Source organism: Talpa occidentalis, unplaced genomic scaffold, assembly GCF_014898055.3.
Source record: "Talpa occidentalis isolate TD23 unplaced genomic scaffold, MPIMG_talOcc4v2.1 talOcc4.3, whole genome shotgun sequence".
Lineage (NCBI taxonomy): Eukaryota > Metazoa > Chordata > Mammalia > Eulipotyphla > Talpidae > Talpa > Talpa occidentalis.
The window spans coordinates 5,116,856-5,130,286 of NW_023603184.1; the positions used below are offsets into that span (position 1 = coordinate 5,116,856).

Here is a 13,431-nt window from a genome sequence, read left to right on the forward strand (position 1 = left end):
ATAAGGGAAACCCAATTGCCCAATATCATCCGCACTTTCGCGACACCAGGGACTTTTTATTTTTGACTCTTTTTTCTTCGAAATTTCAGTGAATTTGAATTTATTTACACAAAAACCTTTCTCAACAATTTTTTTAAGAGTTTCAGCGGGAAAAACTTGTGTGAACGGGTCTTTGAAAGAACGACAACGTTTAAACTCTGTGTGGAATGTGCGTTGGCAAACCTCACGCCGCGGCGGCAGCGTCGGTGAGGACGCGGCGCTGGGCGGGCAGTGACGCAAAGGAGGCGGCGCCGCTGCTGGGCTCCGTGGCGGTTCGTGCGCTGCTGCGCGTACCGGAGGAGGGCCGGACCCGGCCGGGTGGGTGGGTGGGGAGTGAGGCTGGTTACCTGGCAGCCGAGGAGAGGTGGGTGACAGGCTTCGGCTGACTTTGAGTGACCGGCTCAGACGTCCGTATCCATTTCTAAAGCGCCTTTTCACAGGCGGCGGAGTCGCCTGAGAGTAGCTCTCTCAGGCTCTTCTTTCGTGCCCTTTCCAACCTGTCTGGCGCGTCTGGTCTTCACTACTTCTAGCCCTCAGCCTCACGTTTTGGATTTCTTGGGGTGAGGGGAAAGTCTGTTAGAACACATAATCTATGTCCATTAGGCTGGGTCGTGGACGGTTGTTTTTCTTTTGTCCCTCCTCCCTTGTCAGACTGATTTAAGCACAACTTCCCTCCCCCCCAATACATATATTTGTCCCATATTTATCCTGTGGATCCAACGGGATCTAGGTGATAAAATTCGCTTTGACTAATCGCTTCCCTAGGTACTTATAGGACATGCAGCTGCTTCGTGACCTGTGTAGTTACGAGCAGATCTGTTTAACCCTGGCGTAATTTTCCCGTTGGTTCATTAGTCTTTGACTGTTGCTAGTCCAAATGCCAGGCACTGAGTGAGACTCTGACATTCATCTTCTGTTACCCTTCAAGCCCAAGCAAGCCTGTTGTACAGCCATGAGTTAGTAGAGAAAAGCCAAGTTAACAGGTGTAGCACCTTTTGCTTGAACAAAATGGAAATTTGAGGAAAAGAGTTGTAACCATTGAGTCACTTTCAAGTCTTTGCTAGGTTTCTAATGTTTTTTTTTTCTTTTAACCTTTACAGAGAGAAGATTATAAGTGCCAGAGCCAGTTAACTGATGGTTAGCTGCTGTTGAATTCTGACAGTTCCTTAAATACCTTCTTGCACCAACATCTTCATTGGAAGGAATTCAGAAAAAATAGCAGAGGGAAGTAGAGACATCATTTACATGTAGCATGGCTATACCAATAACAGTGCTTGACTGTGACCTCTTGCTGTATGGCCGAGGTCACCGGACATTGGACCGCTTTAAGCTGGATGATGTGACTGATGAATACTTGATGTCAGTGTATGGGTTTCCTCGACAGTTCATTTATTACTTGGTGGAGCTCTTGGGAGCAAGTCTTTCTAGACCTACTCAGAGATCCAGGGCTATTAGCCCAGAGACACAGATCCTTGCAGCATTGGGCTTCTATACCTCAGGATCCTTTCAGACTCGAATGGGAGATGCTATTGGAATCAGTCAGGCCTCTATGAGTCGTTGTGTTACCAATGTGACCGAAGCCCTTGTGGAAAGAGCCTCCCAGTTCATTCACTTTCCAGCTGATGAAACATCCATGCAGGCTCTGAAGGATGAATTCTATGGTTTGGCTGGGATGCCTGGAGTGATAGGAGTGGTTGACTGTATCCATGTGGCAATCAAGGCACCAAATGCCGAAGACCTCTCTTATGTAAACCGCAAAGGTCTGCATTCATTAAACTGCCTAATGGTGTGTGACATCAGAGGGGCACTAATGACTGTGGAGACCAACTGGCCAGGCAGCCTGCAGGACTGTGCTGTGCTGCAACAGTCTTCTCTCGGTACTCAGTTTGAAGCTGGAATGCACAAAGAGAGTTGGCTGCTTGGTAAGTTTGCAGTGTAAAAATATCTTTGTAGCCAAAGATAAATTGTTTAGCAGAGTAGAATAAAATAGGAGAGTCTGTAAACCTGAGTCTTAATCCTTTCCCTTTGCTGAGACTTTAGGTGAAAACTCTTAGAACCTAAATTTCTAAAAGTCATTTGAAAAACATGTATTAGAATTTAAAGACCTAGTATTTGACCTAGATTCCAAGATGTGTAAATGAGAACCCATTTTGTTGCTTACATAAGAGGAGTGCTTAAAAATAAATAAGTAAATTAATAAATTAAATAAAAGAAAAAATTTGGCTTTGGGCCTCCCTGGTGGCGCAGGCCATTGAGCGCCACACCATAAATCTGTCCTCAGCCTCTGCAGCGCGGGTTCCACCCCGGCCAGCCCAGGAGAAACCCACATGGCGCAGCAGACCTCTCCTTTCTTGCCCCTCAGCAGTGTATTTCGTCAGTCTGCCTGTTCTGTTTCCCGCTCTGTCTCTGGTGAATCCTCTCACCATCCCGTGCATTTGGCCTGTACCCAGTTCTTGTATAAATAAATAAAAAAAAAACTTAAAAAAAATTTGGCCTCCCTGGTGATGCAAGAGGTAAAGTGTCAGCACTATGAAGCTATCCGCAGCCACTGTAGCATGAGTTCAATCCCCAGCCATGGCGCTAACCCACATGGCGCAGCAGACCTCTCCTGTCTTGCCCACTGCTCCCCTCAGCAGTGTATATCAGTACATCTGCCTGTTCTGCTCCCCACTCTGTCTCTGGTGGATCTTCTCACCTCCCCCACCCCACCTCTGGCTTGTGTGAGAGGATTCACCAGAGAAAGTGGGGAGCAGAACAGGCAGATCTACTGAAATACACTGCTGAGGGGAACAGCTGGCAAGACAGAAGAGGTCTGCTGTGCCATGTGATTTAGCAACCTGGACTGGGATCGAACTCAGGCCATAGAGGTGATAGGGCTGAGACTTAACCCTTAGGATACCAGGGAGGTCCATAAAGTAACCTTTTTAGTTGTTTACAGAGTACAGTTGATAATAAGTAAAAACTCTTGACAAATTTTTGTATGCTTTTCTGATTCCTCTCCCTACAGAATGGGTGGAAGTGGGTGGAAGTACTTGGGAGAGATGACTATTGAAGCCACATTTAACAAATACTAAGACCAGTTTTGGGGTGCTGGGCCACATGCTAGGCACTCATGATTTTGGGGAAGTATACCCAAGGGAATCATGATGTGGAAATTGATTCCCTTAGTACTGTCAGTTCTTGAAAATACCTTCTAGGAAAATTTCCAGAAATTCTAACAGGAAAGAAATCTAGTTTAAAGATCCCTGAACTAGAACAGTATTTCACAATTTTTCAGATCAAAAGAGCCATTGGGGGAATTTATTTTAAATGTTCAAACTACAGAAATGAGAAAAAAATCTAGACATCTGTTTTTGAAAGGTGCCCTAAATGATTCATACAAATAGGTAAGTTTGGAGAACACTGTTCTCTAAAGGATGTGTATACAACGGTGTGATTTGGGGAAGATTGGCAGGATTACGTGGAATAACAAAATGTGTAAAATAAAATGAATAGCTGATTGTATCTTAAGAACATTTGATTGGTAGAATACTTCTAGATTTACCAAAACTGGAACTAGCTGTGACTCCCTCTCCCCCACTTTTTTTTCTTAGCATATTTTCTCCTTGGGTTCATGTCTTCACTTTCATCTGTCCCTTCAGAGTGGGTTGACTTATTCCCTATTTCTAAATATACCTGCTCCTGCAAACAATTCTGCCTAAGTTCTTATTTCTTCAACTCTAACTAGTCCTGTTAAGCAGCTTAGGTAAGATGAGCAAGAACTACTTGTGGATGACTAATCATGTAAGCAATTGTAATCTGTTTAGCAATTCTTATCCTAATTCCCTCTTGAGTGTCTGTCTTCTTGTGGTGCTTGGATTATAACCACCTAATGATGGAACATTTTATAAAAGGTGTATGTTAACTAGCTTGTCCTATTATCTCCCTACTTATACTGTTTTTTTAGGAAAACGTTTAACAAATAATTATCATTTAGTGTCTCTGTGTTTTGGCATTCATCTTAAATGTTTATTGTGTTCTCTTTTACAGCATTACACCATAGTCTTAGTGACGCTGAGTCTGACATTAGCATTTAGTGACTAACTCCTCCTCCTTGCTTTAGCTAACACATCAAAACATGACTGAAGTGTATTTTGATCTTCTCATTTGTAAAAGGAGTTCAATAACATCTAACCTGGTAGACGTGGGATAGGATAATAAGAGTGTTTTATTTCAAAGTGCCTAATGTACCTGCTACATAGTAGCATAGATATTATTTATTATACATTATTTACAACATCAGTTTATTAAATTCAGTATTTGATGAGAATGAGTTCAGTTAAAATAGGTTATACTTAGGAAGAAACAAATCAGCTATATCAAATAAATATTAATATAAAACTTGACAATTTAGTAAGAATTCTTAGATATTTGAAGTTAATTAGCTCTTTTTTTTTTAAAGATTTATTTTATTTATTTATGCATACAAGAACTGGGGTGTAGACCAGAGGTGTGGGAGGGAGGGTGTGTATGTGAGAGGATTCATCAGAATCAGAGTGGGGAGCAGAACAGGTGAATCTGCTGAAATACACTGCTGAAGGGGAGCAGTGGGCGAAACAGGAGAGGTCTGCTGCGCCATGTGGGTTAGCTCTCTGGCTGGGGATCGAATTCATGCCACAGTGACTGGTGATAGCTTGAAAGTGCTGAGACTTAACCCCTTACACCACCAGGGAGGCCCTGAAGTTAATTAGTTCTTTTTTTTTTTTTTTTTAGAGACTACTGACTTTTATTTTATTTTTATTTATTTATTTTTAAAAGATTTATTTATTTATTTATTTATTTATTTATTTATTTATTTATTTATTTATTTATACAAGCACTGGGTACAGCCAGAAGTGCGGGAGGGTGAGAGAATTCTCCAGAGCCAGAGCTGGGAGCAGAACAGGCAGAAGGACCGAAGTACACTGCTGAGGGGAGCAGCGGGCGGCAGGAGAGGTCTGCGCGCCATGTGGGACCCTCCTCCGGTGGCTGGGGAGCAGCCGGGGATCGAACCGGTGCTGCAGAGGCTGCGGGCAGCTTTGCAATCCAGTGCTCAACCGCTGCGCCACCAGGGAGGCCCAGAAGTTAATTAGTTCTTAAAATGTAAGCTCTTAAAAGAAAAAAGTCCTATATATTTGGAAGAGTGCCTAGCATCCTCACTGTCTATAACTATTTATTGAACTTGTTGGTGGGTCAGGAACACAGCAGTTGTGGGAGCTGGTACTCCTGTGGCCTAGTTGGCTCAGATTTTTAGAGCTTGTGCCTCTGGGAGACACTTTGTCTGTCAGATGTAGTGAGTCAGGACAATTAAACAATAGAAACACTGTATTGTTTTATTAGGACATTATGCCTTTTTTTTTTAAATCACTTCCCATGATCATTTGGTAAGTCATTTATGAGAAATACCTAGTGTGTGTTATTTTAATTAACTAAATGATTTTATTTCCAACTATTACTATTTGCATCATTGTGTTATGCTGTCCTTGTTAACGTGAAATTCTACCAGTTCCTCTGTTACAAGGTGTGGTTCTAGGAAAGCAGAACACCTGACCTCCGTTCTCTCTGTAGATACTGGGACTTTTATTCTTAACACTGTTAAGGATGATTATTGTGCATGAAATACTCTGAAGTCTTTGATTGCACTTTCAGACCTGATGTTATAAAGGTTAGGTTAGATGTTTACCTTACAAGTATTTTGAGATTTCCTGCAAAATCCCCTTTCTCTCCTCTACTCTTACGAGATTCTGAAGACTGGCTTGCTATGTGATAATTTCTTACTGATCTTTGAATTTAAGAGTTTTATTTCCACCAGTGCCTTCTGTTCCTTCCTGCATTCTTTCAGAATTGGCTTTGCTCAGCTATCAGCCTTTTCCTCTGTTAGTTTTTAACCAAAGATATTCCCAGTTAAAGATTCTTGTCTTCCTGCTCAGGACGCTGGTGTAATTTCTCTTACCACAGCATTTCCCTCTTGGTTTTTCTGGGACACATAGGTTCCAGAAGCTTTTGCATTTTCTTATCAATACTCAGTATATAGGGGCCTCCCTGGTGGCGCAGCGGTTGAGCACTGAGTTGCGAGGCTGACCGCAGCCTCTGCGGCGCAGGTTCCATCCCCAGCCGCTGGGCGAGGCTCCCACATGGCGCGCAGACCTCTTCTGCCGCCCTCTGCTCCCCTCAGCAGTGTACTTCGGTCCTTCTGCCTGTTCTGCTCCCTGCTCTGGCTCTGGTGAATTCTCACACCCTCCCGTGCTTCTGACTGTACCCAGTGTTTGTATAAATAAATAAAAATCTTTTTAAATTAAAAAAAATACTCAGTATATATTCCTGGCCTTCCCTTTTTGTTCGTATTCAACTTATAATCATCTATGATTTCTTTGGGCCTTCCCCACAGGTGACAGCTCCTTCTTTCTCCGTACCTGGCTCATGACCCCACTTCACATTCCTGAAACTCCAGCCGAATATCGCTATAACAGGGCTCTTTCTGCAACTCACAGTGTGATTGAGAAGACTTTCCGAACCCTCTGCTCCCGCTTCCGCTGCCTCGATGGATCCAAGGGGGCACTTCAGTATTCGCCAGAGAAGTCTAGCCACATCATCTTGGCTTGTTGTGTCCTCTACAACATCTCCCTGGAGCATGGGATGGACGTTTGGTCCTCTCCAATGACAGGCCCCATGGAGCAACCTCCTGAGGAAGAGTATGAGCACATGGAATCCCTGGACCTAGATGCTGACCGAGTCCGTCAGGAGCTGATCCTCACTCATTTTAGCTAATGTGGAAAGTGGGGAGGAGGGAGGCTTTCCAGGAGTTGTGACAGACTCTCCCCCTTACCTCTCCCCACGTAGTTCCATCCTCTGGCATGATTGTGTGGACACTTGTCATAAATTAACATTTAATCTGCATTTTAGAAGGGTTGAGACGCTCTTCATTTGAAGGTTTATTTAACTAAATCAGAACTATGACAGCAGTTCCCAGCTAGCCGTTGAACTCTAGGTCAAGCACATTCATGTGAAAGCTCCCTTTTGCAGACATTCATGGTGGAGCCGACAAAGTCAAAGCAAAGAGGGAAGCAGCATCTAGTCAGACACTTTTTTTTTGTTTCACTTATCTGGACATTTCAAGGTTTATTTGTCCTGAATTATTTCTATAGGTATTTTAGCTTGTCTACCTTGCTGCCTACATAGGCATAACTCGAGGTGAGTATGAAGAGTAGATTTAAATTGGGGAATAGTTTTTTGACATAAGAAAATGGTTACTAATCTGAGTTTGCAGCTTTACGTTTTTAAGAGGTTAGGAACAGTCAGAAGTTCCTTTAGTTTGTCTGTGATCATTGGACTGTGATTTGGACCTACCTCCTAGGGAGAACATCAGGACTCTAATCTCTTATTTCCAACTCTGAGTAAGAGTTAGAGGCCAAATAGGTTTGAAAGTCCAATCAGATTAAAGAAGACAAGTCAAATATAGATTAAACATCAAGCATACACTTTACAAAGGATCTAAAGGCCCAACAGATTGATGGGCAAAGTATATTCCACCAAGGTTAAACAATGCACCTCTGAATAGATTATATTTCTTATTATCACGATGTTAGAATATCTGTTTAGCCATTCTGCTTAGAAATTAATTGTACAGAAGGAAGAGTTGGGGAGTAAAGAAGGCATGTGAAAGTGTTAAAAAGAGAGATAAAAGTAAAATTTCTTCATTCGAAATTAATTTTGGAATCAGACCTACTTGAATATCTTTATGTGCAAAGTGATGGACAGAATTTCTCAGGAAGTAAATAATCCCCCACCCAGTCTTATTCTAAAATTATACTGATATAAAAATAACCTAATTGGAATAATGAAAGTGTGAATTAGATTTGCACATTGGTGCCTTTGCTGGAACAAAAAAGAGGCTTTCCTGAGGATTTTCTTGTTTCCAGTTTCTCAGCGACTTACCACGTGCCACCTCTGAACTGTCCTCTTGGATCATTTCCTACCTGCCTTTGGCAGTGTTAATCTGGTGATTTTAAAAGTAAAGAAATGAACAGCTGATGAGAGAAGAAATTTGGAAATCAACTGAGGGTGACTCACCCTGAAGATTAAAAACAATTATGGATTATTATCTGTTGTTTATTTCTACTCTAAATGCTATTTCCCATCATCCTCCTACTCCATAAAGATGGGTCCATTTTGCAGGAGGTTGAACTTAATATGGACAATGGTGTCATTGAGATGAGAGTGGACAATGAAGAGGTGACTGTCACTCTATACCTGTGCAATTGAGGTGCCCTGTTACATTTATTTCCTTTTTAAAGTTTAACTTCAGACCCAAGCTTGCTTTGTCTACCTCATAAGGCAATGTTTTAATTCTCACAGTTTCCGACTTTCCTGAGAATGGGCATTTTCCCTACAGAGTTCTGGTTCTGAAAATTGCATGGGGATGGACTACTGCCACCCATGTATCATAAATGGTAAGGTAGAATGTGGTTATACTAAGTGCCTAGCATTTTAGTCTTAAAAACCTACAGTAAAGGAAAATTGTTTTCCCCCCACAATTTAATTCTCTAGATGGTAACATGAAGCCTGAGGGGGAATTACAGTCTTGTATTTCAGAAGCAACTTGAAGTTTATCACTTGCACACCAAAGATAATTTCTAAGTACTGAATTCACCAAACATTGTCTGGCAATGATAAATTCTAGAGTCTTAAAATGTCCATACTTTTCAGTCCTTTGATATAGTTCACCACTGGAAATTTATCTTATGTAAAAAATTTCAAAGAAGAAAGAGCTCCTATCATTCTACTGTGAAGAATGACCTGCTGTTCTCAAATATCTCTCCTTCTGGGCTTCTATAGTGCTATACTGCTTCCGCCTTTACCATAAAAGCCCTATGTATGTACATTACTCCATGGTGTCATGAGAGGAAAAGTCAGTAGAACTGCAACTGCCAAACCTACAACTGGCTCATCATTTTGGCTGCTCAAGGCCTAACTCTTCTTCCTGGACTTACTAATAAGATGACTCATGGTAGTGATACAGAGTTATCTCAGCCTAGGTTTCTATCCCCAGACTGCAGAAGACTTTTCTCCTAGCCCAGAGCCAAGATAAAGAACAGTCTCTTTCTCCTCTCTTGTTTTCCCTCCCTCTTTTGCCCTCTGTCCCAGGAAGTTTCCTCAGACCAGCATGTTTCAAAACTTCTTTTCCAGGTTTAGTCTTTCCAGATTCTTTCCATATGAATGACAATGGTCAGGTCTGTTCATAGAGTGACCAACCATTCTGGTTTGCTCCAGAGCCTTGAATTTTTACTACTGAAAGTCCTTTGTCCTGGAAAACCCCTTAGTTCTGCGCCAAGAGGGACAGTTGGCCACGCTACTTCAGAGGAAGCATCATTTTCCCTTCAAAAGAGTGTCTTCCCCTACCCCCTCAGAGAATCCTATGAGAATACAGTAATCAGGGCCTCCCCGGTGGTGGTGCAGCAGTTGAGCGCTGGGTTGCGAAGCTGCCCTCAGCCTCTGCAGCGCCGGTTCCATCTCTGGCCAGTGGGCGAGGGTCCCACATTGCGCGCAGACCTCTCCAGCCGCCCACTGCTCCCCTCGGCAGTGTACTTTGTCAGTCTGCCTGCTCTGCTCTCCCCTCTGGCTCTAGTGAATTCTCTAACCCTCCCGTGCTTCTGACTGTACCCAGTGCTTGTATAAATAAAAAAAAGAAAAATAGAAAAAAAAATACAGTAATCAACAATCAACACAGTCAGACTTACCACCAATAGTAGAATATCAGTCATACAGTCCAGGGTAACCTTTAGTTCTGCCAGCCTGGTTTCTTTTTCTTTTTTTTTTTTCTCCAGTGTGAGGATTCATGTAGGTTGGATGGAGGGTTTCAGTTCTTGATCTCTTGTGATCTACAGTTCTATCCAGAAAAACAAGCAGTAGCCTGCTGTTACACTGAAGTTTAAATCCACCTTTGAAACACTTCTCTAAAGAAAATTTATCTGTAGAGATGCACCTCTAACCAAAGAATAAGGCATCTTTCCTGTGGTTTCAGAGCAGTCCAATCTCTGCTTCTCAAATATCTCCATTTTCAGATGATTTTGGATTTATATTTGCATAAATTCCAGGTATTTTTCCCCAATACAAGTCTCCAGCATTTGAAAAACTGAAAACTTTATATAGCCTCAAAATTAGTTTCTTTAGTTTTTCTCATGGAGATCAAGTTTTCAAAATAATGCCATTATTTAGGCCAAATTTGAATGAGGACTGTAGACACTTAGGCTTCACAAGTCTCTCTCCTAGAGGGCAGTTTCACTAAAACATGTATTATAGGAGTAGAAACTCAGCTCTGGGATGACTGTAAAGAAAGAGTCTTTACCTGACCCTCATCTTGCTCCAGGAATGTGGCAGAGACTGCTTATTTACTTGTCACCAGTATCCATTTACCCCTGATTCTTACTGGACACATGGCTGTTCAGGATAAAGACTAATTCCCAGTTAGGTGTGGCTATTTGACTAAATCCTAGCCAGTGGAATATAAGTGGAAATGTCCTGTGCTATTTTCAAGATTATCCTGTTAGCTAGGAGACATGACTCTTCCCTTTCGGCTTCCTGCTGGTTAGAAAGCAGATATGATGGCTGAAACTTGAGCAGCTGTCTTAGATCTGGGATGAAAGCCACTTATGGAAGATGGCAAAGCAGTGAGCTAGAAGTCTGGTTCCCATACCTTAGCCTAGGCTGTATACCTCTGGATTTCATTTATATGACAGAGAAATAAAACACCTTGCTTCTTAAGTCTTTTTGTTTATGTGTGATAGTTTTAATCATAAATAATGAGGTTATAATTGCCTTTTCCCAAGAACAGTAATATCTATTACACAGAAAATGTTTGGAAGCAACAAACATATTCAGCAGTAGGGAGCATGGCCAATATATTCTCTTAGTGGAATATTGTGCAAATTTTAAAAATAACAACAATTAAAGACTTTAATGGGCAAACAATACAATGCAAAAACAATAACAATTGTATTTCAGCTTAAATTAACTTTAAAATGATAGTAAGATATTTCCAAATTCTGCATGGGAACATGGACAAATTAAGACTTTGTATTTGGGAAGCAGATTATTAATTAAATTCTTTTTTTTTTTAGACTTTCATAGATGTTGCTATAATGTTTAGATCTTTAAAAAGTCCACTAACGGTGGTAAACAACAAAAGTCCTGTGTTTCGTCCTTCTATTTTGGATGCTGGTCTTACCCTGTATTATATATGAGTTGTTCCTAAAATATTTTCCCTGACTTAAAGGAGATTTTTAAAAAATTACAATAAAATGTAGATACAGTTAATCTTCATAGGATGTGGTCTTTCACTTTAATCAAATTATACACTCTGTATCTGAGACTATCATCTCCTTTGCTGTTCAAGTCTGTGCCTTTCTTAGAAGAAAATAGGGTAGGCTGTTTTGTTGCTCAAATAACAAGTAATTCTTATTTGTAGTGATTTATTGAATTGTATTTAGGATGTACATATTAATCCATATTTGTGCTGAAAGTATTAATTTGTTTCTTGAGACGTCAAGAAACAGGCTATTGCCATGATAGAGGCTATTTAAAGAAAGAGGCTATTGCCATGATAAAAATGTCAACAAACTTTGTCTCAGCTTCTAAATCCAAAGAGACATTTGCTCATTATTCCTGTGGTTCTGAGCCTTTGTAAGAAACTAAAAGAGAAAAGCAGTAGTTGTTTTCTTCTGCTTTGAGGCCAGAGTAGACAATTCTGAATTTTCCCAGCATCTCTTTGCTATGCTTATGGAAACTAGGAGTTTTAGTATTAGCTTTGTCTCTCATCTTGAATTCTCCCCTATTCTCTCTCTGCCTCCCCCACCCAGTCCCGTGTTGTGTGTGTGTGTGTACATAGATGACAGGCACATATATAATACATGTACGTATATACCTATCTTTTATTAACTTCACTCTTATGTGAGGAAACTAACGATCATTTTGCTCAACTGAAATTCAATCAGTTGAAAGTGCTGGGAGTCCATAAGGTCGTCGACGAACTACAGACAACAAGTGTCGCGACGACTTAATCGTCAACACTCAAGAAAACTTCCACTTCTCCAAACACCTTTAAACAGTCCGCAACCGACACAGAAAATGGCAGAATAGGCTATTTTATTCCCAGGCTTAAGATCTGGGTTTGTTTATTTATGCCTGGGACGGGCCCCCGGTCTCGAGTTGGCGTGGAGCTGTTTTTCGGCGCTCGATTGCAACTCCTTGAACGACCGCTCGGGCGCTCTTGCTGTGCTGTCTGGAGTGTTCGCGTACTCGGTGATCTTCTGCGCCGTCTTCTTGCTTGATGTCTCCCGAGCGGCGGCGGCGCCGGGTCGAAGGCTGACTTCTCCGCGAGGCCCCGCGCTCAGGCTGCCTCCTCCCGCCGGTGGGGAGAACGGACCCTTTGCTTCCTCTCGCCTCTGCTCCCGGTCCGTGGCTGCGTCCACCCGCTGGGCTGCACACCGACCCCCGCCCGCCGCGCAGGTAGGCCCGGCAGGCGCCTGGGAGGCCCGGCTCGGCATCCTTCCGCCGGGGGGTGAGGAGACCTTGGCGCGGGCGGGTGGGCGAGCGGGCGGGCCGCGGGGACCTGGCCGGAGGGGGAGTTGGTTGGCGGCTTTCGGGGGCGCGGTCGGAGAGGCGGCAGGGACCTGGGGGGGAAACCGGAAGGAGGTTGAGATGTTGGGGTTGCCGGGTGGGAATCCGTGGGGAGGGGGTGCGGGGTCTAGGGCGGGTGTTGGCACCCCAGGTGTGTGGGGGAAATCGCTTTCCAGGAACGGATCGCTTGGCTGGCGTTGACCCGCCTCCCTTTCCCCTCCCCTTCGCCCCAAGGCTCCGGGTGTCGTGACTCAGTTGCACTGGTGACCCTAAGTCCGGCCTTGGAGGGGACCCTTGAGTAGTTGGAGGCGTGTGGAACTAGGCCCTCTGGCTTCCTGGAGTGAAGGGTCGTGTTCTCTCCTTTTTTGGGTAGGGAAATTGAGGCTGAGATCTGGGACGTGACCTCTCCCCGCATCCCGGACAGATCTTTAAACACACCGTAAGTCATTTTTTTTTTTTTTGTCATTTACCGGCTCACTTATTTCCCCTTCCATTTTACCGGTCCGTTTATGCACACGGGGATTTGTCGTTTGCGATCCCTGCTTCCTGGGGATATAGATTATAGATTCTGTCACTGGCGACTTCAGAAGTAAAGAAACAGTGCAATCTTTTGGGAGGTTTTGCTTTCCAAAATCTGTGTCATTTCATCCAGAGTAGCAAAAACAGTTTTCTTTCTGTTTCTTGACGGATAATTTTGTTTGCTGTCAGTTTGCTTTCTAGTTGATACCTATTTCTTTACGTTCCCCTCAGTGGAAACCT

At 42.8% G+C, this 13,431-nt stretch overlaps 2 protein-coding genes across 3 annotated transcripts in view; both read left to right on the forward strand.

Annotated features, from left to right (window-relative positions):
• Nucleotides 1-367: 367 nt before the first annotated feature.
• HARBI1 (harbinger transposase derived 1) lies at nucleotides 368-7,016 on the forward strand. Its single transcript, XM_037522367.1, has 3 exons — nucleotides 368-403; nucleotides 1,140-1,961; nucleotides 6,446-7,016. Exons 2-3 carry the CDS (start codon nucleotides 1,292-1,294, stop codon nucleotides 6,823-6,825), a joined length of 1,050 nt encoding a protein of 349 aa, XP_037378264.1. The 5' UTR covers nucleotides 368-403; nucleotides 1,140-1,291; the 3' UTR covers nucleotides 6,826-7,016.
• Nucleotides 7,017-12,357: 5,341 nt separating this feature from the next.
• The window catches only part of LOC119255313 (activating molecule in BECN1-regulated autophagy protein 1-like), a 68,381-nt gene continuing 67,307 nt past the window's right edge, over nucleotides 12,358-13,431 (forward strand). Inside the window, exons 1-2 of one of the 2 annotated variants that reach the window (XM_037522368.2) lie at nucleotides 12,358-12,561; nucleotides 13,046-13,111. The gene's annotated coding sequence lies outside the window, so the exon portion shown is untranslated. The remainder of the gene's footprint in view (nucleotides 12,562-13,045; nucleotides 13,112-13,431) is intronic. The other variant, XM_054699232.1, reaches the window with a different exon arrangement.